Here is a 27,875-nt window from a genome sequence, read left to right as displayed (position 1 = left end):
GGCGGAGCGGAGGCCGGGGAGGAGCCGGGGCCTGCAGTGGAGCCGCAGCCCGGAGCAGCCGGAGCAGCAGCCGCGGGAGCGGCGGGGCCTGGAGAGACTCAGCGCCGCCCGGCCGGGCCCTCCCCCCCCTCCCCGCCCCCGCACCGGAGCCCGGGGAGCCCCCCGGGGAGGAAGCCGAGGCCCGGCGGAAGGCGGCGGAGGCGGCCGCTCAGCCCCGCGCAAGGCCCGTGAGCCGCCGCGGCCTCCCGTGGTAGCCGGGCCCGGGCAAGAGGAGCTGGGGCCTGGGGGGAAGCCGGGGACAGCCTCCGGGCAGCAGGGGTGGGGGGGACACCCCCGTAGCCTGCCGGGGTGGGGGAGTAGACCCTGCCCGCCGCCCCCCCCGCCCCGTCCGCAGCCGTGAGGGGACTCCCCGTTAGGCAGCCCCGCTCCCGGCGGGGGGGGGGGGGGGGAATACGCCGCGGCCCCTCGCCGCCCCCACTTGCCAGCCCTCTTCCCCGCAACTGGCGGGGGAGCTTAACACTTGCCCCCTTCCCCACTAACGAGCCAAGGGTGGGCAGAGGCCCGCTCCCGGCACCAAGCCCTGGTAACTGTCTAGAAGCAGGTCTGCTCTTCCTCACTGGGAATAGAGCCTCCTGGAGCTCCCTCAGTACCTGTTTTGGGGAGAGGTGTCCTCAGAACCCGGTTTCTGAGGGTTGTGAGAGTAACCCTTGCCACCTACTCCTCCCTGCTACTGAGCAAATTCTTCCCCCCAGCAGAGGAGACGGCCCTTCTCCAGACCGGAGAGTAACAGGGGAGTCTTCACAGAAGAAATCCCGTATGCCCAAGAGAGACAGTCCCCAAGACAGAAATAAGCAGGAGCTCCAGATACTTGTCTAGTAATTTTAATTATTTACATCTGCTCAGCAGGCAGCAGAGAAAGCAAAATAAGGGAGAGAAAACAGAGGCAGATTTAGATATTCTTCTTCCCTTTTCCAGTTGCTGTTAACCACTGGAGATAAAGGTAATTTCCAATACTGACCTCATCCTCCTTCATCCCAAGGAAGATCCCTCATCTCCTAATCCCAAGAGGGTTTTCTTCAGATATCCTGTGCAAGGAGAGAAGACACACCTCCCATTTACAGGGAAAGGAAAAGGCAGATTTCGCTGATAATATCCACAGAGATAGCAAGAATTTTTTCAGAGAAGGAGATTTGCCCACCCTTAAGGACAAGGTGCACCTAGAGGAAACAGAAGAGAGATTTACAGGTAGGGAGATTGGGGAAATTGATCTCTGAAATAATCTGACAATCAGCGAAAAGGCTGTCTCCCAGGGGAACACCCCTTTAGTAGTTAGCTGCCAAAAGGGAGAGAGGATCTCCATCCTGGGATAAAAGCAGCAGTTTTAGGGGACTGACAATCCCAAGCAGATTGTTTTAATACTCAAGATCCTGATTTCATCCACAATCCCTTCACCCTGAAAATACTTCTTGAAGAAGCTCTTGGAATAGCTGACAGCAATGCTCTGAGGATGGGTCTCAGAGAAGGAGTGTGAAGGGCAGCACCCCAGAAATCAGCACTGAAGATAATCCACCTCCCTCCAGAAAATCTTCCGGACAGAGTGAGTGACCACATTATATCACCTCTCTATTCCTAGCTGTCCTTCTCTTTCGCCTTCTGTCCTTGTTTTCCATGTCTCTTCTCTCACTGTATCGGCTTTCCTTTCAGTCTTTTCTCTCTGTTTCTGAACATCTCCCCAGCCGCCTTCTTCTGTGTGTCTTTCTCCATCTCTCTCATTTAGCTCCCTTATGTGCTATATGGAATTGACCTGATTCCTTCCTTCACTATTTAAGCTTATGGGAGACCTTAGCCCTGTTTAACTGTAAGAAACCTCTCTGCCCTTTCCCTTCTACTTTCTTTCACTGGTGTATTTGTCCTAGTCTCAGCCTTTATCATCACCTGTGTGAAATTAATTTCTGTCATTTAGGGGTCATTGAGAAGGATAATACTGGCCAAAAAAAGCTTTGAGGAGACAGGAGCAGTGATTTGTAGTGCTAGTGTCCAAGGATGCACCCGTGGGGTTGGAGTGTCATTTGTTCTCCATGTGGGTCCTACTATGCTCGTAACTGTGGTAATAAAATCATTGTGCGATGCAGACCTCGCTGTGCTTGGGAGCTGTATGTACAGATCCCAGTGCTAGTACTCTGAGATGTGTGTCCTAATGTACCTAGGGGCTGTGGGATGAATTCTGGAAAGAGTGCCCTTGAGAGTGGGTTCTGTGGTGCTCAGGGGCCTGGGAATGAAAATCGTGGCAGTGCTGGTGGAACCTGCTCTGAAAGCCAAAAGAAGCCATTCTGTTGCCACCAGTCTTCATCTGTGTTTTATGCTGTGTTCAGGGTCTAGGAATGTGAATCCTAATGCTAGTGCTGTGGTGAGCCAAGCTGGCTGCTTTTTGTAAATGAGGCAGTTAATTTCCAGTCACAAATGAGTGTTCTGACACTAACATAGTGATTTCCTGCAAAATCGAGTCTGAGGGAGACTTCATCTCAAATGAAGCCAAAGCAGTTTCCCATAGCAGAAGAATCATGCCTAAGGATATCTCACCTGAGATATTCCTGTTTCTGTTCTCCAGTGAGATAGCAGTGAGGAAACACAAGATCAAAAGGGTCCTTGGCCAGGACAGGAACCCTTCTGGAATCCATTTGGGAGCACAATGGTTAACAGGGAGTCCCTGAAGAAGGAATTCCTTGGTGTAATTTGCTAGCAAGCTCAGACAAAAGATGCCAGGTCCCTCCAAAGTGATTGCCCATTTTGGCAGAGAATTCTGACAGTTATCCATAGCTTCAGAAGGTGCCTCTTTCTAAGGCAGGGCTGAACCACTAAGCGTAGGTATGTTCTGGGGGGTACTGTTAGATGCCCTCCTACCTGTTGCCCTATAGTTATGCAATCAGGCTGGTTTTTTGAGTATAGCTGTGTTATCTAGCACAAGGGAGGAGATAACTGAGGCATTTTGGCCTTTGTACATTCAAGGGGGTAACTGACTTTTCATGCTCTTGAGGTTAATTTACTTCATGCTGCCCCCTTCCTCAGTAATGACTTGACATTTTTCAGGTGCTTTTGGCTCTGATGGATGCCAGGGCACTTTACAGAATATATATGCCAGCCTTACAAAATTCTCCTCTCCCACGACAATTATCTTTCTGTATATGAAATGGTTTTTTTCGTCATTACTGATGATAAAGATTAGGATTTTGTATTTGCTTCCTGAGCTTTAAATATTCATGACAGACATACAGGGCTGAAAGTCGTGTGCTGTAGAGTAATTGTTTTTTATTTGTTAATTGCTGACAGGGCATTCGATGCTGACTTGGATGCACAAAATTAAGATGATCTCTGCTCTGGAGATCTCGTAGTCTAAAACGCAGCTCTGCAAAAGCTAGGACATACTGATAAATTTAAGGAAGGGAATAATTTTTAGAGAGCATAGCTCTTTAGTGTGATCATGGTATTTACATCAAATTTTATCACAGGTGAAAATGCAGCTTCCTCTGAGGTGGAATACTGCAGCTGTTTTGCACCATTTATTTTATACGAAAGTATCCGTAAAAGAAGGGAGAGTATTATTTATCTTCATAAAAGTACAAGGTACTTTATAGGCACATTTAAATGAAAGTGCTATGTCTTTAAGAGTTTACAGTAAGAATGTTAAACCTGAACACCTAAAATTAGACTTTAAAAACCACGTTTAGATACCTAAGTAAATAGCCTAATTGTTGTAAATGCCCAGGAACGTCCTGTTGATTTCAACAGAAGCAATGAAGTCTTCAGCATTGGAGTAAAGAGACAGTTACGCATGTATGGGTTTGTAAATTTAAATTTGGACATTCATGCTTCCAAAAGTTGACTTTTTAAGTTGAAGCAGTCTGATCCTGTCCTATGGGCACTCCACTCCCATCTGAGAACTGAGTGTGTGGCATTTCTCAGGTCAAGCCCTTAAGTAAAATGAAATGAGAAGGTCTAGAGAGTTATGGGAAAAGGATTACGTTACTGACAGATTGTGAGGTTATATTAATGTTTAAGTATGTGTTCTGTAAGTTCTTGGGTTTTATCTTGAAATCTGGTTCTGCAGTCAAGTTTCTAGGATAGGATAAGGAGTCAGAAAAGTTGGAATGAAATACAATAAACAGTTTGAGGAGTTTGGATATAATTTCCCAGTCCAAGACGTGGTTGTGACTGCTGTAGTATTTTTTTTTTCTTTCTACAAAAATACAGCTGAATGCTGGTGTCTGTGGAGAAGTTTCTTCTTACCACACAGGTACAGGTATCTTTGCTTACTACCTCCTCCCCTAAACTTCAGCTGACCTTCATATAGTGGGAGATTCAGTCTGCATCACAGTTTGGATATTTGGCCCTTTACTTCAAGTGTCAGACAGGAGGTATGGTTAATGGCAACTGTGATATGGACAGCTGTCCTTCAAGAGCAGGTCTGAGCTGATTATCTCATTTTACACAGCTGTCAGACAGGAATTATATCTCGGTCATTAGCAACCAAAAGATGAAATGCTCTTGGACTCATTTTTCCATTTGCTTCTCCCAATCTTGGGTAGAATTGTAACCAGGGGCTTTCACACAGAACCCTCTGCGTTTTGTAGTACTCCATTTGCAGAATCTGTTGCCGAGTGATGCTTCAGAATTGAAACTTTAAAAAGTATTGTTTCTAGCATTTTCGGTCTGGAAGACAACTTTGAAAAGATGAATAGTGCCTAGATTAATGGACAGCCTAAAATGGTATCTTCAAAATGTTTGAACTCTCCAGTTGTGTTAACTCTGAAGCATAAAGAAAAGCATTTAAATCTCTGTATTGCTGGCTGTTGCACATCGTGTTATTTTAGCAAAAATATCCAGTTGATGTGTTCAACCCCCGCTTATCATCTTGGTAGGAGTCATTATTGCTACTTGCTAACTATTCTGCTATTATTGTTTCCTTCTTCCTTCTAAGGGATATATGATGAACTTAAAAAATCTATAACGTATTTCTGCCCTGTCCTCATGTTTTCACTTTTAAAGGCAGTCTGTGTATGTGTTATTACTGAGAGAGAGCAAGCATGCTGCAGTATGTTTTCATAATTAATTAATTGCAAATTTTCATTTAAAGTTTGAAATGAAAATGCAAAATACTGGTTTCAAAATTCAAAATTCAAAAAATAGTGTTTCAAAATTCGGAGACCTCGCAGCAGAGTTTAGGACTGATTTAATGTGTTCTGTGGTGCTTTGCCAAGATTCGGACTAGACTGTCTTTTTATCCTTCTGTCTTTGACCTGCCCCGTCCTCTACTCCATCCTATTATGAGCCTTGGAGTTGGTGTCTTAAAAGGTAGACAATGCACAGATTTTGCTAGTTCCTGGCCTTTGTGAACCCTTTCCTGAATCCCGTCCTGGGCTTCCTAGTATCATGTCACAGTCAGGTTCCTCTCCTGCACCTTTAAGGCCCAGCATGTTTCCACCCCGCCTACTTCTTTAGTCTCATTTCCTCCTACACCGCACTCCTCCTCCCAGTTCTCTCAGTATTGCTCTTTGCATCTCATTTTCCATGCTGTCCCTTTGGCATTCTGTCCTGTGGTCCTATATGCCTAAAATCCTGCTTCTCTCTTCATCAAACAAGCATCCCTCATCTCTCTAGGATTCTTCACGGGCAGGAATCTTCTCTTACTACAACTCGCAGGGCCCGCTCTTACTTCCACACCTGTGTTTTGACCTGTTCTTGGTTTGGCTTTCATTAGATTATATGCTTGTGGACACATACTGGTTTTTGTCTGAGGTTATGTCAAGAAACCTGTTCTTTTTTACCACTATATAATAAATAGAATTCTGTTCCTCTGAAAATATCCAGTTCCGCTATGCTGGGGAACGGTGCTTTGTCTCCATAATCCAACTCATTCATTCTCCCACCCTCCCTTCTCCCGTGCGCCCTTCCCTTCCTCTGGAATGGCTGGATTTTAGTTGGTTAGAATGAAAAGCCCTTGCATTACGTTTTCTGGTTCCTTCTAGCACTTCAGGGTCTTGGTTTTGTGAATTGGGGTGAAAAATTTGTGCAAGGCCCAGTATCTCATTTCTCATCTCTCTAAGCTGGTCTAAGTTGACTTGATGTGAAGTCAAGAAATAAGAGAATGTGTGCTCTTTTTTGGCCCTTTTTTATATATGAGAGACTGAGTAATGAGGGAGAGGGGGAGATGACGAGTGAGAGCTTTTATACCTTGAGGAAAAAAAATTTGCTTTTTTGTTTTTTACAATTAGCAATTCAAATTTTGTTTATGCTCTCTGCTGTATAAAGACCGTGGCTGATTATAGCAGAAATATGTAATTACTGTTAAAAGTTCAAATCTGAATAATTGGGAAGGAATCTGAACTCCTTGTGGTCACAAATTTAAGGAGCAAAGTTTCTGAATTCTCAGTTTCCCCCAAAAAACTATTAAGTAAACAATTCCCCCTCCCCATCAGGAACTTGCAGAGAAAAATAAACAAGCTGCTAAAATAGTTACCTCTGAAATTCCCTTTATCGCCACCTGAACAAAGCAGACAAGCTTTGAATGTAGGGAATTGGTCTGTCATTTGGGAGACCCGTGTTCTCTGCATAGTTCTGCTGCTCCATTGCTGGCTGACCTTGGGCTGCGCACTTCCGCATGCATGGCTTCCCATTTATCCTGGAATAGGTTATTGATCCTTTATAAGGGTTCCAAAGTATAAGGATGAAGAACACATTATAAAGGCTGGCTGTTCTTGCTGTTGATCACCTTAATTACAGTGTGATATTGAACTCAAAATCTCTATATGCTGCTTTTTGTGGTGTTAAGAAACAGTGAAAGCATGATGCCCCAGTTAATTTTTGTTTCATGGAACGACCTGTGACTCCAAAACTGAAAGATCCTGTACCATGTCTGCAGCCTAGAACTGTTGTTTAAGTTGACTTAAGTATAGATATTCTGACTCCCTTGAAGCTTCTCCTAAGATCTCTAATGACCTTTTCTTGGCCAGGTCTCAGGGTCTCTATTCCATCTTCATCCTTCTTGGCTTCCCTGCTGTTTTTGACACTTGATCATGCCCAGTCTTGAAATCTTGTCCTCCCTTGACTTTTGTGTCAGTATTTTCCTGGTTTCCCTCCTACTGTTCTAGTCATTCATTCAGTAGCTTCTGCACTAAGCTGTTTATCTTCCTCCCTTTTTTTTTGTAAATTAGACACAAAGACCCACCTCTGGTATCCTCTCTTTGCTGTTCTTTACCTCCTTCATGCCAGTGATACTAAATTATGCAACTTGGCATACTGCCTTTAACATCTTTTTTGAGTGATTTGCTGCATATTTAAGACCACTGAGGCCAAGATAGAACTCCAGAAAGCTCCTTTGAGATTTCCCTTTGTTTCCTGCTTTCCGCTGTTGCGAGCCTCCACAGTTGAGCTTATAACATGGGTTTTCTTGTACTCTTCTTGCTCTGCACATACACTTATCTTCCAGTTTCATGGCCTGAATCTCCCACTTCTTCTTTCTTAGTCTCTTTGGGTAACCCTTATGCCTTCTCCTTCATTTACCATCTTGGTTAATGCTAGCTGTTTTTGCTGCCCTCTGACAACTGTGTTACCTTCTTGTCTTGTTAAAAACACAATTACTGAAGCTGTTCTCCTGGTGTGTTTTCTCAACATGTTGCCATCTCCTCCTTGACAAGCCTGTTCTTTGGCTATCATCCACCACATAAGTTTCCAGCTTCTTGTACTCGCTCTAAGGGGCCTTCACATTTATGTTTCTCCCCTATCTGTTGCTGTCTCTTATTGTATTGTCCTTTGCTCTGCCAGCAACACAAGCATGACATTGTGCTTTTCCATTTCTTGCATGAGCATCTCTTCACATTCTTCCTCAGCTGACTCATGCCTTGGTACATACAGGAGAATTGCCAGCCGATAGAGGCCAGACATACTGGAAACTACTTATTTGCATATTTGAAAATTATTCAAAAGGTCTAACTGGTACTCGGAGGTAGTTGTCTTATTATACGCACCCTCCTCTCCCTGGCTTCTTTTGTGAAGAAGGATGATTGCAAAAGTAAATAAAGATCATCATAAGCAAAGACAGAACATCTCAAAGACTAGGAAGGTCAGGGTTGAAGCAGAATAATACTTGCTCGCAGTTGCAAGGTGGCAACTGTGGCCAGTATATGTGTGGAAGAAAGGGGCTTCTTTCAGTGTCTGTAAGGAAGTGAATAGGACTTCTGGGTTGAGAATGATACACAAAATGGAGCGTCCTATGAGTAGGATGCAGAAAGCCAATAGCGATACTAGCATTTTAAGCCAGAAGAAACTGTTAATGGGCATGTGTTCCTTGCTAGTGTCGTTCTGAATCCTCTTGACCTTCAAGCTTGGTACAGATCTTTGCAAGTTGTGAGCCTGGCTAGGGACTGTCAGGTGTTTCGTCTCCTGGAAGACAGTTCAGGCAGTTTAGTTCAGAATAACAGCTAACAAAATAGTGAAAAGGAATTATGTTATAACAGTGGTTGAGACCTAACTTATGAGCTTCACGCAGTATTACTTGATTCTTCTGATCATTCTCCAACTTCAATTTCAGCTGCGCTTTGCTTCCAAACTCCTCTTTAACAGGCTTTTCTGCAGTGCTTTGGTAACCTTAACTCTGGGAGCATCTGCTGCATGTACGTTTTGGCCACATGGTATATGACTAATCTGCACTGGATACCAATTTCCTTTTTTTCTGTGAATTCAGTACATAGTTCTTGCTAGTGCTTGATACCCATTTCCACAAGTGGCACAGAATGGGTTGTGGCTTGTTTCAGCAACCATTGCAGAGTTCATATTGACTAATCTATTTTCAGTGGTTCAACCTTTGGTGAACAGGTTCTGACCACTTGCAGTCAGGTTTTCATTTTCACTGTGCCTGGCTGGCATTCATTTAGCCCTGGGAGCTCTCTTACATAGAAGCTTTGTAGTATTACTATTATTGAACTGCAAGGTTAACAGTCATTTTTCACTGATAGACCCATTTTTTAATGGGAATAAGAATACAGTTTTGATTTATAAGTGCGTGTTGCATTTTTTTTAACCTGGGTTTCTGTACCTATCCTTGCAACGATGTGAAGATCTTCTGAGCAAGGTATTCTGCATGCCGATCTACTTCTGATGTCTCTAATTTCAGAGACAATCTAGGTATCGTATCAGTGTTCGCATATCCTGTACTGAAGGTTTACTACTGGATGTGATTCTGATAGGCAGCTAAAATTTAAATCCTTCTCTTCAACCTGGGTGCTCCCACGAGGCTGGGGGAAATACCTTCTCTTAGATACAGTTTCTCTACCACAGACTTCCTGGTTTCCAAGGGAAAATTTAATTCCAGGTATGTGCTCATAAATTTGAATTATTCCAAAAACAATACCCAATACCTTTCTCAGTGTAAGAGTAATTGTTCTGTTAATATTCTTAAAGCAAATGCCAAAGATTGCTCTTGCCTGCCTTGGCATACGTTTAGAATTACAGCTCCTACTTCCAATGGTAAAATATTGCGTAGTGGTACTGAGGGTAGAGGGATGCTGTAGAGACATTTCTGCTGTGGTGATGTATTTTCATTGTGCTTCTTCAAAGTGCTGGGTTTACTTTTTACTTCAAATCTGTTATTGGGAGGGTTGTCATGGGCCATTTGGCTTATTATTAGAATAAATCTTTTATAGTAGTCTTATTACAAAGAAAATAATTTTCAGCTCAGAAGTATTTAGGCATACCGGTATTCTCAATATCACTTGCTGTTTCTTTTGACAGGTGTTACGTATTCCCCACTTATGCAGCACCATAAATAAACAAACTAATCTTAACTTTGAACACATATTTTCAGACTGTCTGAGGGGTCTCTGTAATGTTTGTGTAGTATTTCTAAGTGCATTTTTGCTGCATGTTTATATGGAAGACAACAAAAATATTTGATTAGTTGGTCTTATTAAAATCTGGCAAGGCACTAGCTATGCTTGATCCTAGCCTTTTATGCCTGTCTCCCTTGACATGAGGATATTTTAGACTTTGGCTGTAATGCCATCTGTTGATAAGTTTAAATAAGCAGGTCAGGTTTTGTAAACTATACCATTTTGTCAGTTTTGTACAAAACTAGTACATAATTGCTTTTGGAATTGGATCCTGATGCACTTCCAACATGGGGGGTTTGGTGACTTTATAGTCCCCACAAGGCTTCATGCTTCATTAGTACCAAGAATGTGTGCGCAGTCAGTGCTGTTCATTCACTAAATTCAAAATACAAAATTATACCCTGCTCATGCACCTTTCACAAAATGGAGGGAATTGAAAGGTCCTATGTTAAAATGTGCTATTGTGATATTTATGTAATTAGTAACTATTATGAGAACAAATTTGTTTTCTTTTTATTTTTTCTTGAGACTTAATATGAACCTTATGTTATTGAGATTTCTATTTGTTAAAGGAAAACGATATCTGTATAACAATTTAATTAAAACAATTAGTCCAGTGATTTATATTAGGCTATACAGGGTCTAAAAGTTTTCATCTTGTTCTAACTCTGATCTTTCCAGTATCATCTTAGTGTGTTGTGTTGTAACTTTTAGCAAATTTCCAGTTTGGGATGCCATAATTACTGTACCACCTGTGTTCTTTTACACAAAACAGCATTGAACATTCAAAGCCATTCCATCTTGCACAGTATAGTTTTGAGTAGGGATATAGAGTCAGACCACTGTGCAATGGGCAGGCGCAGACTGTGACAGTTCATATTTGTATCGGTGATACCACACTGAGTGCTCTTAGGTGACAGTAACTTCCCTTTGGTTGAATTCTTTTTTCATTTGTGGTTCGTGACTGGCGAGAACTGTGTGCCCCCTATTACCACATCTGCAAGCCCATAGTTTATTGGGAAAATGTTTTTCTGCTTGTTCTACTGCTCCCAAAGAAGGGAAGCATGATTCTAGGGTATGACAATTTCTCTTACCTCTTTGCCCTAGGGACTGGTTTTCCTCTTTTCATATGGCACTGCAGACAGAAGTGTACTTTCAAACTGCTTTTCTTTTGGTTTGCTGATACACTAACATGACACCTACCACTCCTTCCAGGTTAAGGTTCATTTTATGAACAATACCCAGCAGCCTCTCTCTTCCTTCTGGATTTGATTCATTTCATAAACATTTCCTGAAGGCTTCTCCCAAGTAGTTACCAAAATGATGGATAACAATTTCAGACTATGCAGGTAATCAGTATCCTTTTTTCTAATTTCTTACATGAAACAAATATCTCTCAGTGAGAATGTTTGCTTAGAGAAGGTAGGATTTTAAAGTGTTTTGTTCCTGCCCTCTTAGTTCACACCTCCTTATTTTTGAGGAAAAGCATGTCTTAATTCCTGCCAGAGTTAGCAAAATTGATTCTTTTCCCCTTTCTGTAATGGCATAAGAATACAGGTTTCTTGCATGCGTAATTTACACAAATATGTCAAAATTGCCTTTTCCCATCAAAGTAGAAGCTGTCCATTTCTCCATGCACGTGGTATTCTTATGTGTTACTTCTCTTACTTATTTTTTGAGGCAGTTTCCTCTAACTGACATTGTGCTCACCTTTTTGTTTCAGGAAGGTTGCAGTCAAATGGTTCTTTTTTGCCAGTTCGTTGAGGTTTTTTGTTTGTTAAATACCTTGGAAGGTAGGTGTATCTATGAGTATATTAGATGGCTATTGTTAGTTAGATCACTGGATCTGTGTTTCAGACACCTAAATAGAAGTGGCCTTATTTTTGTGGGTGTTCTACAGCAATGTCTCTCACTGGTAGTCTGTTGTGTATTTCTGCCTTCTCAAGGTTTATGTTGAGAAACCTAAGTTGAGTCCTCTTTGAATGTTTTGCCAGTAGTGTTTCATTGGATTGGAGTAGCAGTGAATAAAGCAACAGTGAAAGTAGATATAGAAAAGAAAATGTAGATATTTATTCTAGAATATGCATCTTCTGTAGGCTGTGCACAGCATAGTTTCATTCATTGTATGACTCTGCTTTAGTTGTAACTGATTCTGACTGGCCAGCCTTTGAGTTCAGCCTTAGAGAATGTTTCAGGCTATAAATGTTTATTAACTGCATTCAATATGACCCTTAGAACACTGTTCCCCACATTTCATACATTTTTCAGTCCTGATATATAAGTAGCAGTGATCTTGGATAAGAACTGACTGGCTTAGAGCAAGCACTTGCAAAACACCAGGGCAGTCAAAGTACAGATTTCTTCAGTCCAGCGGCAGGGATAGTACTATCTGATAGACAGAAGGCTGGCTTGCATTTTTAGCCTGAGGTTTGATTTGCTAGTTGCAAATATTCAAAGTAAGGCAGTAGCTTTCCTGGAAAGCTGTAGTGAAGTATTACTACTCCCAAGTGAATTAGTGGTTATTAAAAGGTATTAGATGCTACAGTTTTCTTTAATGATTAATAAATTTTTCTTACAAATCAGACAGATTCTCGTCTGTTTAATTGTAGTTTTGGATCAGTGTTTGGCTGTCATTTTTGCATCTCACTGACCTGTCTTGTCTTGGGGTTGTACTGGAACTAGTTAGAGCTTGAGAAATGAAGACTCTGCAGTCAGTTTCCAGCTGTTGATGGTGGTTATGACTTGGCTACCTTACCCTTGGTTTTTAAAGTCAGCCAAATACATAAACAGATACCATTTACCATGTAAAGTGGGAGATTATGAATTCTCATCTTTGACTTTCTTTTTACTTCTTCGAAGTTAATTCTGGCTTGCTAATGTGGTAGGATTTTTTTTAAACACCCTTGATTTCAGTTCAATGTGTTTGTTAGTCATTAGGGTTGGTTTTTTTTTTAATTTGTTTGAGCGGGATCATAAGAGAAGAGTTTGAAAGAAGATTTGCCAGGCAATAAACTGGGAAGGGAAAGTTGGAAGAATCATCAGCTGCTCTGGTTTGGCTGCAGTCTTGTTTTATCGTACCATTAAGTAGCGTCAAGCTGGTGTGCTGCTTGGATCAGGTGAATGAGATATGCAGCACAAATTATAACAAGTATTACTGTTATAGTAAGTATTCTTTCAAATAGTTTAGTAGCCAATTACACCAAATTATTTTTGCACTGACAGTGTTCTGGAATTGCCACCTTACCTAAGGTTTGACTATGCCTGATGATTACAGGTGCCATATTGCCAGGATACAGACTTACAAATCCAGTAACATGATCAGGTTCAAACTTGGAAAAAAAAAATCTTATTCCACTGCTTTGAAATTTCCCACGTGATTGCTATTGGGTCTGAGTCTTCACTTTCTGTCTTAAATTACTGTCTAGCTTATATGTTCTCAAAGAGCTGCTGTATTTTACTAAAAAGTAGTTGTTTCAGTACTGGGTGATTAGTGCATATGTATATGCAGAATCTTTTTATTTAAGATTTTGGGATTTTTTCTTGTCAAAGATTTCTATAAAGCAGGGAATGAAAATATTCAGATTCTTAGCATGGGTGTAATGTGCCTCAATTCTAACCTTGCTTGTCTCCGTGACAAGTGTGTTTTACACAAATACACAAAAGCTTGTGTATTTGATGACGGGCATGTTGCATATCAACCTTACATTTTGCTGCATAGCCAGTCATCCCAAATGCTCTACTGGCATAACCTGGGCAAATCTGAAGCTCTGTGAAAACTGCAGTGTTTTCTTCTGCTTCTTTTATTTCTGGTGTTTCAGATGGGTATCTTAATCTGCCGTAGGCTTTTATAACGTAATTTTCTTGATTTATTGTACGTCTTTTAAAAGAAAAAAAAAAGGGAGGGGGCAGCTGCGAAATTTGTATTTATTTTACTTTGGATTTGTATTGTTAGCATAAGTGATATTTCATAATGGTTTAACATGCATATGATAAGCAGCAGTAATTTGTTCTCTGACTGCACTGTGGAAATTAAAATTTATATGAGGCACACTTACAAAATTAAGGATTCAACTGATACTTAGTTCATGTTTTTTTTCTCCCAAGTTGAATACTACTTTTAGTGAGGGCAGTATCTGTAAAGTTACCGTGCAAATGTAGCTGTGCTTTAGTTTTGTGGATACCTCAGCGGCCTGTCCATCCCCACTGGATAAAAACATGTTGTTGCTTTTCCTTTGTATAATTCAGGAAGGAATAGTGCTGCCTTTTTTTTTTTTTTTTTTTTTTTAATTTAAAATGTTTGAGATTAGATCAATTTGCCCAAAAAGGGCTATATTCAATAAACAACGACTCGAGGAGGGTGGATAATGGAAAGCCTTTTGCAGCTCTGATCGTCTAGTTAGCTGTGTAGCAAGTAGTCATTGCTATCATATGTGATAGCATGGCAGATGAGTAGATAGATAAGTTAGTAGCAGTTGGGCTTTCCCTTTCCTTCACAGACAGAAAGATGTTTCCACTCGCTACAGATACTGTAGTGCTGCAATTTTACTTTTCAGTCTGTGTGTGCATATGAGTGCAAGTGATAACGTTAGCTGTGCAGTTAGGAGGTGTTTTCTGAGCCCAGGGCTTCGGAGCCACTGCTCATGGTGGTTGAGGGATGGATTTTGTTGGCGTGTTGTGTAGGTGTTTGAGCCCTAAGAGGTGTGATGAGCCCATGCATGAAAATGAAAGGTTTAGTGCATACAAACGTGTTGGAGTGGAGACTCTTAAGTGCTTTTGTGCTGAGAGCACTTCAGTGCAGAAGTACAAGGTATAATGCATATGGTTGTGGGGGAAGAACAGGGAGCTTCTGTGTCAAAATGCTGGGTGCATCTGTCTCTGGATCTGTGCATCCACACTGTGTTATTGTCGAATACCTATTTTTAGAATGAGTATCTAATTGGTATTCATGCAGATGGGTGTCTCCCTGTCTCATCTGATCCACTCATCTGAGTGATGCACTTGGTGGGAGGTGTCTGCTGATGAATCTTTCCTAAGCAGAGTGTGTTCATGTCTGTCTCTTCTCTCTTACATGTATACATGCGTTTAATTTGTTACATGAGCGTGTACATAAGTATGTGCACATGTGTTGACATTTTGTATGCACTAGCATGTTCAAAGATAGCATCATCTAATCTTCTAAAAAGATTAATTTTGAAAAAGAAAGATTAAGAACTTGTAGCCCTTAAAGACGTGATTCTTCTCTTTATGCAAAGAATAAGTGCAGAGCAGGGCAGGTTGTGGCCATGGAAACTTAGCTACCTCAGTCCAGACTTCAAGGGATTGCTCCTAGTATAGTGATGCAGCCGATTATGAGTAAGAATGATGATCTTTCTGCTGCCTTGACTACTACAAAAGACAGTATACAAGTTTGTGTGCTAAGTGTACAAGTTCATACAAGTTCATGCCGCTAAATATTTTCTTCATATAAAATAATTGTTAAGTAGAAAACCCTGGGTACAAGTGCTAGCCATGTTGGACTGGTGTGTTTTATTTTTATGAGGGAAAGTATATAATATTTATGAGAGGAAAGATCCTGAGTCTGTTTCCACCCTATAGCAAGCTTGTTGTGTGAGTTTGGACAAGTAAGTTTTTCTTGTGTCCCAGATTTGGGGAAAATACTTGCCTGTTATATTGTGAATTAAGCAAGATTTAATTCAATAAAATTATATGTATATTTAGGAAAAATGGGTTATGGTAGGCAAAGCTTTAACTATTATGAGATTAATATAGTCTGTTCCACCTCGACATGGTAGATGTAATTATCTATATATAGTATTATGCGTGATCTTGGTGTTTTAAAATGAGATATGTAATCCTAGCTCTAAGGAATAGGATTCATTATAATGTCACCTGATGCAAAAAGAGAGGCTAGGCCTTGGAGAGAAATTAATTTCCCCCTAAATTAAGATAGTCACAGTCCTGACTTTTCCAGATGATCTAATTAAATTGTGGTTTGTATATGGCATGAAGGAGTATTCCCTTTTATCTATGATTTTCCTCTTACCTAACACAGTAAACCTACTGGATGTCAGGTAATCTTGGTGAAGGGTCCCAAGGTTATATTGCTTACGTCATAAAGGAGTGAATGCGATACAGCTACTGAAAAGGTTCCACTTCCTTTGAACAGATTTTAGTTCTTTACCTGGGAACCATTGGGATGCTCTGGGTAAGACCATTCTAGCAATATTACCATCAGCACTGTCCCAGCCACTATCAGCAAGGATGGTCCTCCCAGAGACATAGTCATTGGCCTTTTTGGATGATTCTGTCTGGCTGTGAATAAGGTATATGAAGTAGGATGATCTTCGCACAGGTATTTGTGGTAGGGGGAGAAGCAGAGGAGGGATGCCAATGGATGTTTCTGTTCTGAGGGTTCACCTTGTTTATATCTCAGGAGTTCCCCTTCTGCTCCTTTCTCCTCACAGATAGTCCTGCTTCCAGCATCATGGCCTCTGACCTGGAAAGCAGCCTCACTTCCATAGACTGGCTCCCACAGCTTACTTTAAGGGCTACTATTGAAAAATTAGGGGGTTCCTCACAAGCAGGACCTCCAGGGGCTGCCCGAAAGTGTCCCCCAGGCTCACCGACAGATCCCAATGCCACCCTGAGTAAGGATGAGGCTGCAGTGCACCAAGATGGGAAGCCACGTTACAGCTATGCCACTTTGATCACATATGCCATCAACTCATCACCTGCCAAGAAGATGACGCTTAGTGAGATCTACCGTTGGATCTGTGACAACTTTCCCTACTACAAAAATGCTGGTATTGGTTGGAAGGTGAGGACTTGCATTGTTATAGTACCCTTTTTGTCTAATAACAAGACTTATTTTATTAATTCTTGCAAAATATCCTTACTGAGCAAAATAAAAAGACAGATGTGAAACTAAGTTGACCACTGGAAAAAATGCAGAGGCAGAAGTCCCATTTTCTCTGAGAATTTTATTTTATGTATGTGGTAGGCTCTTAAGAAGGAGCATGCGAAAAGCCCAGCACCAACAACCAAGACAAACAAAACAAAAAACCCCCACAAAACTCACATCACTACCAACCTCTGCATCACACTGATACTATTTTCATTGCACCTTCCATAGATGAATAGGTGGTTCAGCCCCATAATTATTCATCCTAATCCATCCCTCTCCTTTCCACAGCTTCTGTTCTGCTCTGTTCTGGGTATATGTAGTGAGCTTTGGCTTTTGAGTATGCACCATCCTTCTATTTTCTCTGCCCGCCCTCAGGCATACTCAAGAAGGCTGTATGTTTCTGTGGTAGTACTCACCTGTATCTCTTATTCTCTCATCAGAACTCTATTCGTCATAACCTCTCTCTGAATAAATGTTTTCGGAAGGTGCCTCGACCGAGAGATGATCCTGGGAAGGTAAGAAATCTGCATGCTCCTGGGCAAGCAATTTAAAACTGCAGGGAATAAGCCGGGGTTGCCCTTTCTAACTCACGGTTGGAATTTGAAACCTAAAGTGTAGGCAAAAATGGAAGCAGTAGTAAGATTTACTGCAGTGCTTTGGCTACAGAAGCATTCGCTTAAAGGGAACCTGTAAAGGGGCCTTAATGGTTTTAGCAATTATTTTTCTTATCTGTGATCTTCGGTTGACTTTAAAGATACCGGAAGAAGGAAAGTATGGGGTTGAATGTACTTTTTTAGTTTTGTTTCTTTTTCTTCTTGATCTTTATGTGTAAAATGTGGGTCTAGTCCAACCTGTTCTGTTATGAAAGACGGTAGTGGCTGCTGGTGAATGGCAGGACTATGATGTGACGTCATGGGAGGCAAGATCCATGGAAGTGAGAGCAGAACTACTACCTATTTAGACTACAAAACATTTGGTGTGGGGGAAAAAAATGTCACCATCAGATAGTGCAAATCTGTAGAAATCATTTACAGGTAAAACTCAAGATATTTAGGAATTTGTTGGCTAAGTAAGGGCTAATAAAGCTCTGTTAGTGTATATAGATTGTAAAGGAGAATTGCTAGCAAAACCAAGGCTTGGCATCTTGGCATGCAGATATTATTACTGTTAAAAAAACCAAACAAACAAACAAGCAGAAGGAGATGGTGGGGACAAGAAGCTATGTATTTAGACAGAAGGATTGTCTCCTCCCCCCATCCTAAAGTTACCAGAAAGGACCACTTGCTCAGGCCTTTTATTTCAGGTTATATTTAAAGGACTAAGCAGTGCTCAGTTGGTGTGTATAAATGGAAGTAGTATACCTTTGAAGATCACTGCTCAAAAATACCATTGATTATATGGCTTATTCCAGGAAATCCTAACTGACTTCAGTGTGTATGTGTGCAGGTGTTCATTGGCATGTTGGGCTGGGTTTTTAATGAAAACCTGTCATGTGCTTGTCACTGATTATTCAGATTTCAATTGGAGGTTAAAATGAGCTAAATCACATTCTAGAGTTGTCTTTATACTTATTCAGAAAACAACAGATATAATTATAGACTCTTGTATGTTGAAAGGGACCTCTGGAGGTCAACACACACTCCCACCCCTTCCCAGAGAGGGGCAATTAGATTGGGTTGTTGAGGTATTCCTTGAGTTTTGAATATCTCCAAGGATGGAGACAGCACAACTGGGCACTTGTTCCAGTGCTGCACCATCACCATTGTGAAGAAATTTTTCTTTATATCTGATTTTAACTTCCCCCACTGTAACTTGTGGTTGTTGCCTCTTATTCTTGTGCTGTGCATTTTTGAGAAGAATTTGATTCCGTCTTCTTTATAATCTCCTTACACAGTTGAAGACAGTGGTTAAATCCCCTTAGCCTTCACTTGTCCAGGCTAAACAGATCTCTCTGTGTGAACTGTTTGTACGTCATGTATTTTAGCTCTTAACCATCGTGGTGGCCCCTCTTTGGATGCATTCTAGCATGTGAGTGTCTGTTTTGTGCTGGGAAACCCCCAAATGGGCACAGTACTCAGAGTGGAGTCTCACAGCATGGAAAATGAGCAATCCTTCTAGCTGTCTCTGCCCAGTCTGAACATTGAGTTGGTTCTCATCAGTCAATAACAAATTCATATTGTGAGGAAGGTACTGGAGGGGTGTGCATGCAGAAAAGAGTTGGCCTAGCTTGGTTCAAAACATCCTTTGCTCTTCTTGGTGCCCTGTCTCAGAGTGATGGAAACATAGAGCATTCTGCCTTCCACCAGTAGCATCGTACCTCATTGTTCAATACAACCCAACACAAGAAAGGAATCTCTTTCCAACACCCAAGTCCCTTGTCTGATGTTCTGGCGGGTGGTCTGGGTCCTAATATTTAGTTGGTGCTGCATTCTTTGAGTCAGTAACCTCCTGCTTCAAGAAGCTCTCTGATTTAATTGTGCATTCACCAATGTGTCTTCTTTCCAGGGCTCTTATTGGACAATAGATACGTGTCCAGACATATCTCGCAAGAGGCGGCATCCTCCAGATGATGACGTGAGTGTTGTTCTTTCCAGACAGCATGGAGCAGGAGGGGTAATTCCCTTCTTGTTCCAAGGAGTCCTTCCAGCACCAGACCATGGTACTGTTTTGGGGGCAGGGTGTACAGGTGGGGAGACAAAGGCTAGGACTAAATGAAATAGCAGGTACGTTCTGCTGATTGGCTGTTGTTGCTGCTCTTCAGTAGCAAAGTTAATCTGGCTTAAAGTCCTTTAGCCTGACTCTTCAGTGACTAAGGCCCAGTCCTCTTTTCTAAGCCACGAACTTCTACAGCGGGGGAGCTGGCTTCCCATCTGCAGTTTCACTTCTCCATCTGTTTTTGATTTCTGCTCCTTTCCTTTTCTCTTTCTTCCGCATCCACAGATACCACAAGACTCCCCAGAGCAAGAGGCAAGTAAAAGTCCCCGAGGGGCTGTTCCAGTCAGCACAGAAGCCTCTTTGCCACCTGAGGCCACCCCTCAGCTGTCACTCCAGAGCACCACCCCTATTGCCAACTACAGCCAGGTGAGCAGCAGGGAAAAGGATGGACGCCTTATGGCAGGGGAAGAGGAGAGGGGGAGGAGTGCATGAATGGAAAAGCGAAGTGGTGAGAAGAGAGGGAATCGTGAAAATGGTAATACGGAGGCAAAAATAAAAAGAAGGGAAGAAGCTGAAATTGCAGAGATGGAAAATAAGGAGGAAGTGAATTTTAACAAAGGGCTGGATGGGGATAAGGATAAAGGCATAATGGTATTAGGTAGCTGAAGAAAAGTCTGGAGCCAGTGTGCTGCAGAGGGAGGGTAGTGGTTGATTTTCCTCAAGGAAAATGGCGTTTGGGAAGATTTGTTGGGAGATGAGCTAAGTGATAGGGGATATTTGTGCATGTTCTACCTGTATCTGATCTCTGGATCCCTGTCTCAAGGTACAAAACCTAGTACGAGCTAAAGGCCTTACTTCTACCTTCCTTAGCAGGGTGCGGGGCCTGTGGATGTTGCCTCTACTGTAGCAGGGGGGCAGGGCCGTGAAGGGGCCGATGTGCCAACCCCACTGTACAGTGCCAACCATGACTTCAAGTTCTCCTACTCTGAGATCAACTTCCAGGATCTTAGCTGGTCCTTCCGAAATCTCTACAAATCCATGCTGGAGAAATCATCTTCCTCTCAGCACGGTGAGTAACTATATGCGTCATGTGGGGTGGGCAGGTATCTGCCCACACAGTCTTGTCCACTGATCTATCCTTGGTATCTCTCAGATTTTTCCTCGTTTAGGAGCCTGTGCAAACAGACTTTCCTTCTTTGGCATGCTGTAATTAGTTCTGCCAGGAGCAGATAAGAAATCTGCATGTCCTTTATCTATTGCTCCCCTTAGTTCTCTGAGGATAAAGAGGATAATGATTTAAAAATACCTTGTGTTGATACAAAAGCAAATACTAAAATGGCAGAAGCTTAGAGAAATAAAGTCCTGAAGCAGAGCACGTCAGAGAAGTATTCACAATCTGTCAGGCTAGAAACCGTAAGAGGGAGGGGATTGTTGCATGTGGAGTTTCTCCAAAAGGAGAGTGGAAAGTCGTCATTGCTCAGATCTGTTAAAACTAGGATTGTACAAGGCCTTGGAGAATTGAGCTTTGTGGAATTGAGAGTGTGGAAGCGTGAGCCTGCAGCTGCATTCATGGCTTGCAGTTCTGGGGCCGAGGAAGCAGCCACCAGAGGGCAGAATCGCTGATGGGATGAGATGTCCACGGAAAACACTTCAGAAAAATCTACTGTTGTTGTTCTTGCCTTTAAACACTTCTAAATGTTAGGCTGGTGTAAAAAGGAATATGTTATTAGATGAGCCTCTCACCTCTGCTGTCAACCGTCGTACAGTGCAGGCAAAGTTTGCTACTCTGGGAGGAGCCTCCTGAGCTTTCAGCTTCAGTGAAATAAAAACTTACTACTTTTATTGCTTTCATCATGCTACCACTTGAGATTCCTAGTGAGGAGCCTGTTGTGTGAGGTGGTGTAGAATGAGCAAGCTACAAAAATGTAGAGAAGAACCTTGACTCAATGTGTGCCTCTGTAAAAGCTTAGCAGTGGACTGGGTTTGGTTTCCCCCCCCCAGGTCTTCAGCTGTAAGGTAGTCTAGGAAAACTTGCAGGTTTTGAGGAAATTTTGTGGGCAACTTTTGAGTCAGGATGGCAGTATTCATCCTTTTGCCCCATTGCAGTAGTAGGGTGCTCTAAGGGTTGAGTTTGGATCTAGTGAAAAACTGAGGCTTGCTTGCGGATGGTCAAGTAAGGGCGCTCAAAGTAAGAAATGAGTAGCTCAGGTTAGTGGCATGTAATGCTCTTCACTGTGATTTTTCCTGGAGGTTCCACAACATAAAGGGAGAATGAACGAGGGAAGCAGATGTAAGAGATATGCCAAGTTCCTGATGTGGGGAAGAATGGAGAACACCTGATGCTCTTGCATGTAGGGGATGCCTGAAATACGAGAGGATAGAAATGACACACCCAATGAGTCAGGAGGAATGAAAGTAATAAAGGAGCCCTGATGTGTGCAATGTGCTCTGTCTATAAAAACAGTAGAATGTGTGACCTCTAATGATCTGTGTGAGAAAAATTGGGAAGGTTACCAACCAAGCTACTGTAAGATGGGAACTGAAGGGAGCTTTTTGGAAACAGCAAGTCAGGTTTATCAAGTTACCCATTTTCTAAATGTTTTGTTCTTTAAGTTTGTTTAATGGTCATTTCTAGGAAAGCAACACATGCATGACATTTCAGGAGAGCATGGGTTATTTTGGTAAATACAGGAGAAATCCAGGGGGGGAATTTAAGTGCCTAACTCTGTACTAGAAGTTTATATCCTGCTGGGGCTTTGTTGTAGAGCCTTTTGTTTTGAACAGAATTTGGGAGCACAGTGAGGGCATAACTGTGCAGGTGATAGTTGTTGGCAGCCTGTAGAGGGCACTCCAAAAGCTTCATAAATAGCAGGATGAGCAGTGTGAAATGAGAGATGGATAATTTAAGCAGAGGTCTGATCCAGGCAGCTCTTAAAGCTCCCTCCTCTTCCTTTTACTCGGCAGGTTTCTCTTCTCTCCTTGGTGACATGCAGCCCTCCAACCACAACTACTACATGTACCAGCAGCAGCAGCAGCAAGGCCCCTCATCAGTGGGTGCTGCTCCCCCACTCCACACTCCAACCCCAGAGGGTTGCCCATCCCAAGGGGGAAAGCAGCAGGGTGGTGAAGGTTATGGCCCTCCACCAGTGATGTCCATGCACCCACCCCCAATGCAGCATGGAGGCTACCACCAGCATCAACAACATCACCCGCACTCCCACCCACAGCAGCAGCCACATCAGCACCAGCAGCAGCAGCAGTCACAGGCTTCAATCAACAATGCTGGCTTTGGTGAGTCAGGGGTGATGGAAAGAGCAGCTGGGGAAAAGAGAGCATGAGGAGCCCCCAAAAGAAATTCCACAAGTGGGCTTTCCTCAAGTAGTGCCTACTTTGTGTGTGGAAAAGGGTGAAAGCCAGTTGTGATTGAAATCTGAGAGAGAAATTGTTTCCTTACTGAAAGAAAGGAGGATACATCCACACTGGGTTTGGGATTCTGTTTAGGGATGCAGGATAAAGTCAGGGGCTAATCTCCACTCTCCCAAGGGAGGAAGGATTTCTAGCTACTGTAGCATCAGGCTCCTTGGTGAAGAGAAGTGAATCATTTTATATTAAGGGGTGGAGGGAAAGGGTGGTCTGTATTGGAATAATCTTGTCCGCATTTCATTCCAGCATTTCCCCCTGATTGGTGCTCCAACATTGATTCCTTGAAGGAAAGCTTCAAGATGGTAAACCGGCTGAACTGGTCTAGCATTGAGCACTCCCAATTCTCAGGTCAGTGTTGGCCTAGTGACTAGGTCTGGTGACTCAATATGTGAGTGCTGTGCCCAGAGCTTTTTTTCAATGTAATCGTGTCAATTCCATGGGTTTCTCAGTGACTCAACTCTTCTACTTGTAAAATGAGGTGTGCTACTTCATGGCTTCTGTTAAAGACCCTGAAGCACTTGAACACTGCAGGAGGTTGGGGCAGGGGCAATTCATTCATAAAAGTATGTCAGATAGCTGACTTGAGATTTTTCCCTCCTACTCTTCCCTCCCCTACCTGAGTCAGTGAGACAGTATCCTAGATATGGAGCTCTTCAGGAGTTTGGTGACAGATTTGAAGCGATGAAGCTGGGTTTGTGGGGAGATGGTAGGATTTATGTGTAGAAGACAAACTCTTTGCAGGGAAGACCACAGTGTGAGTGCTGTCTTTTGACATCATCCTTTGTCCCCTGCAGAGCTGATGGAGAGTCTGCGCCAGGCTGAGCGGAAGAACTGGACGCTGGATCAACACCATATTGCCAACCTCTGTGACTCCCTTAATCACTTTCTTACCCAGACTGGTCAGCTCCCTCATCTGCTTGGTCCACAGCAGCCCCCCCGAATCTCTGATTCTTGTGCCCTGAACAGTGGCAAACAGGAGCAATCCATGAACCAAGGTAATTAGGAGGGAGACTAAAATGACATGTAAATGAAGGCTCAATTCTGTGAATATCCCAAACTACTTGCAGCTTTGCCAGCACTGAGCAACAGGGCTAGGCTGTCAGAGCTGTTCGTAGCCACTCAGCTTCCTCTGGCTTTAAAGAATTAGGATGTCCTATGTCTGTGGTGTAGACAGACCATTATTATGTGATGCATACCACTGACAGGCAACCTCTCCAGGCAGAAATACATTTAAAAGGTAAACCCATAAAAGAAGAAGGGGGTGGTGTTTTTTGTAGGTGACCAACAGAAAGGAATGGCAAGGTAGAGAGACTGCTATTCCAGATGGCAGGAGCTGTAAAGAAGAAAGCTCTTGCACCCATGTTGGGGAAATACTGACTGGACAAGGAGTAGGAGGATGCACTCTGTGGAAAGCACAGAGGATATCATGGTCTTGATAGAACTGTGATGGTGTGTGTCATCTAGTGCTGAACTAAATGGATGATATTGAGCCAGCTTGTGGCGTTTCTGGATGAAAATTTTCTTCTTTTACAATAATAGAGAAACTCCTGCTGGTTCCAAGAACAAGATCCCTGACCAAGCTATAGCTTGCAGTTAGGACCCAACAGCTGAACATCTCCTCAGTATCCCGTGGGTCTGAGTGAGTTGCTCTGTGGCTGAGCTGCCACCCAGTCAGGGCCAAGACAGCTGACCAGAACGTTAACAGGTTTCTTTTTTCATTCCTTTCCTTTCCCAGTGAACTCCTATGGTCAGCCCCAGCCTCCCCATCTCTTCTCCGGGCCATCTCCTATGTACCAGATCTCCACCCAGGACTCTCCAGGATATAATCGCCCAGGTAAGGGGTGACATTAAGGCAGATTATACCAATGAACATTAAAGAACTGGTTCCCAAGCCCTTTGTGCATTTTTCCCAAAGCACTTCCTAATCAAATGGAGCAATGAGGGTAGAGAGGGAGCCTGGGCTGCAAGGGACCCTCCATTTAGCGCTCTTCCTTAGCTCTGGCAAGGTTTAGGATTTCAGTGGCCTGATTTCTTTCACTTCACATAAATAGTCTTCTAGCTCAGCCTCACCCTCAGTTGGTTGCTTGAAGGCAACTTTACATGAGAAGCTTCTGTTCATGAAGTCCTTTGTGCTCTATCAGCAGTCAGCTGGAAGGAAGGTTAAGGAGGCTGAAACTTAACCTCTGTAGAAGCTGCTGTGGAAAATTTCACAGCAGGCCACCTGCAGACATTGGTAGGTGCTCTCTGATGGAGAAATTCATGCCAGTAGTGTTCTTGCTTGCTAGACTGTTGGAAGGGAGAAGGCCCAAATCCCTTACGCTTTCTTTTGCCCAAGAGACCACAGTGAAAAAGCACGACATTTTTTATTCTAACTGTTCTCTTTCCTTTTTCTTGTTTTTGGCTCAGCTCACCATCTGGTCCCTCGGCCTCCAGGGCCGCCTCCAGGCGCCAATGAGGAAATCCCCGATGATTTCGACTGGGACTTGATCACCTAGCGAGTTACAGACTTGATAGCCCGTCCTTTGTGAAGGACGCGGGAGGGGAGGGGGACATGGGGTCAATGGTGCCAGCACCACCCTCCCCAGCCTCCCTGCCTTGCCTGTATATAGATATATATTCTCTATCTCCGCCAGAGAAGCCACCGCAAGATGCTGCCGAAGATAATCCTTCCTTGCGTCCTGTTTTATCTTCTTTTTCTTCTTTTGTTTATTATTATTATTGTTATTATTATTATTATTATTATTACCAATAATTGAGCACAGCCCTCCCCCTCCTCTGGTGGCCTCGGACGCATCAGATCGGCTCTTTCGTGTTGCGTGGCGCCCTGTGGAGGGCAGAAAGATGGGTCCTTGGTGCCATGAAAAGACCTCGGAAGGCTGAATCCTCGAGTGCATCTTTCTCTGCCTCCATCATTTTGCGTTTAACAATCCCTCTTTCCCTTCAAGGTGGCCGGTGAATCTGTCGTATTGGCTACTGGAGTGAGAGAGCCTAGTGGACCCTGGGAGCCTGTAGTTATGTTGTTTCGTAAATGTTGTAAAGGTCAGGGGGCTAAAGGGACACTGGAGGGGTGATCTTAGCTCTGTGAACTTTCTCACACCAGCAGGAAAAGCAAGAAAAGAAGCAGAGTTCCCAAGTACAAAGAGAGGGTAATCCCTGAAGTAGGGAGAGCTGAGCTGAGCTGGGCTGGGCTGGGAGGGTAGACCTGAGTTCGGAGAAAGGAGAACGTAGCAGAGATGGTATTTCAGCAGAGAAGTTGGGTTTCAGAATGCAGTGCCATCTGTGAGGACTGAGAGAGATTTTTTGAGGGAATCCAGACCTGTTTCCTACACTGCCTTTTGCAGTCTCCAGGTGAAGCCTACATACCCATCAGGTAAAAGAAGCAGTCAGGGGTGTCACATGTGATTCAACAAATTCTATTCCCCAGAGCTTTTAATTTCACCCCCCACCCCTTCAAGCCCTTCTTTAAAATATGTAGTGAGGCTCTTACTTGCATATGCAAATTTGGAAGTTTTCTCCCATCGGTATTTGTTCAGTTGTTATTTGGCCCTCTGCCCCTCCTATTTCTTTGGAGACTGTCCTTGCCTGTGGTTTGAGAGTGCCAGCAACAGGAGTCGTGCTGCGTAGGTGCAAAGTCTTAGTCAGTGGTTCCCAGTTTGTGAATGGGCTAACGGTGGGAAGAGGAAGCTGCTGCTCAGAGTGGAGGTGAACTGGGGGGCTTCTGGTCAAGGGCCTGGACCCTCTGGTCAAGGAACTGGGAGGCCCTCACAAGTGGTTTTTGTAAGAGGTGCATTAGAAGGGAGAGGTGAAGCGGCGCAGATTTTTAAACCGAACAGGCAAAGAGTGTAGTGTAAAAGGGAGGAGGGTGGGTCAGACCCCTTGCAGTTCAGCTGGGGAGGTGATGGAAGCTAGTGTAAATCCAAAGGATGAGTTTTGTCAGCACTTGCAAATCAGGAAGGTGGAAAGAGTGCAGGAGCAGGAGTGAGTGTTGAGATGCCTCCTCCCCAAAGCTGTGTCCTGTGTTCCCCTTTTTTCTGGTATGGCTCTGTTCTGTCAAACCTCTTGTTTCCTCTTAATATTTTGTAAAGCCTCCCCCTGGCCCTTATTCCCCGTTTACCAGTGAAGGGAACCAAGATGAAATAAAACATCATGGCTGCGTGACAGACCTGGGGCAGGGGAGTAATAACCTCTACTCTTGACGGCAGGAAGGTGGGGAACTAGCATTGCTTTTTAAATTTGCTGTAGGGATAAACAAGTTGGATCTTTGTCAGGGAAGTGGACAGAGTCTCATTGTATTGGGGAGGGGGGGACATTTTTGTTTCTTTTTTTTTCTTTTTTTTTTCTTTTTAAAGTGTGTGGTTTTCGGGGGGGGGAGGGGAGAGTTCGTCATTGAGTGTTTCCAAGAGAAATGAGGAATCCCAGACAACTTCAACATGGAGTCAGCCGTTATCTCTGCTGCCTCAGGATGGGAATGATACAGCTTGGAAGCATGCTTGATGGGTTTCTGTGGAAAGTGGCACCAGAGACGCCCATGAGGGACAACCTCTGGTAGGTGCCAGTTAGTGCTTTGCAGAGGAGGTTACTGAGAGCCGGCCCTGTGGAAGTCTGAAAACACCACTGGAAGAAAACCAAACCAAGATGGCTCCTTCTGCGTATCCAAGTGCTCCTCGTTTGCATATTTGCCTCATTTGCGTATTAAGTTGCGCCTCATTTGCATATGTAAATACATGCCGGTCAGTGTGCAAATTAGCCTCGTTCCTCTGCCCCTGAAATAAATGTGCGTTGTTAGTGCGTGGGAAGGCATCGGGTGGAGGTCTGCGGGGTGCGCAGGTACCGGCCCGCAGGGAGGGAGGGATGCCGGCCTGTCCCGCAGAGGGGTCCTGGGGGGCCCCTCCGGCGTGGTGTGGCCCCCCGTGCTTTGTGTCAGTGGTCAGGGAGAGAGGGGCGTGGTCTCACGAGTTTATTTTTGTGCATGCTTTCTTAATAAAAAGAAAAAGTGAATGTTTATGGTTTAA

The 27,875-nt window shown here is 43.4% G+C and overlaps 1 protein-coding gene across 5 annotated transcripts; it reads left to right on the top strand.

Annotated features, from left to right (window-relative positions):
- On the top strand, window positions 1–27,875 carry FOXJ2 (forkhead box J2). Of its 5 annotated transcripts, XM_069806731.1 has the most exons (13): window positions 2–1,245; window positions 1,473–1,597; window positions 11,097–11,230; window positions 16,346–16,698; window positions 17,226–17,300; window positions 19,291–19,359; window positions 19,726–19,866; window positions 20,311–20,509; window positions 22,405–22,731; window positions 23,110–23,211; window positions 23,658–23,858; window positions 24,599–24,697; window positions 25,270–27,875. In XM_069806731.1, the coding sequence occupies exons 4-13, from the start codon at window positions 16,366–16,368 to the stop codon at window positions 25,356–25,358; spliced, it is 1,635 nt and encodes a 544-aa protein (XP_069662832.1). In that variant the 5' UTR covers window positions 2–1,245; window positions 1,473–1,597; window positions 11,097–11,230; window positions 16,346–16,365; the 3' UTR covers window positions 25,359–27,875. The 5 variants fall into 5 exon arrangements, with proteins under 5 accessions (XP_069662833.1, XP_069662832.1, XP_069662830.1 ...); XM_069806729.1 differs by having other exon boundaries at window positions 2–1,597; XM_069806730.1 differs by lacking the exon at window positions 11,097–11,230 and having other exon boundaries at window positions 3–1,245.

The sequence above is a fragment of the Haliaeetus albicilla genome, chromosome 19, assembly GCF_947461875.1.
Source record: "Haliaeetus albicilla chromosome 19, bHalAlb1.1, whole genome shotgun sequence".
Taxonomy (NCBI): domain Eukaryota; kingdom Metazoa; phylum Chordata; class Aves; order Accipitriformes; family Accipitridae; genus Haliaeetus; species Haliaeetus albicilla.
Note: the sequence above shows the minus strand (reverse complement) of the source record. Positions and strands in the feature narration are given on the sequence as shown.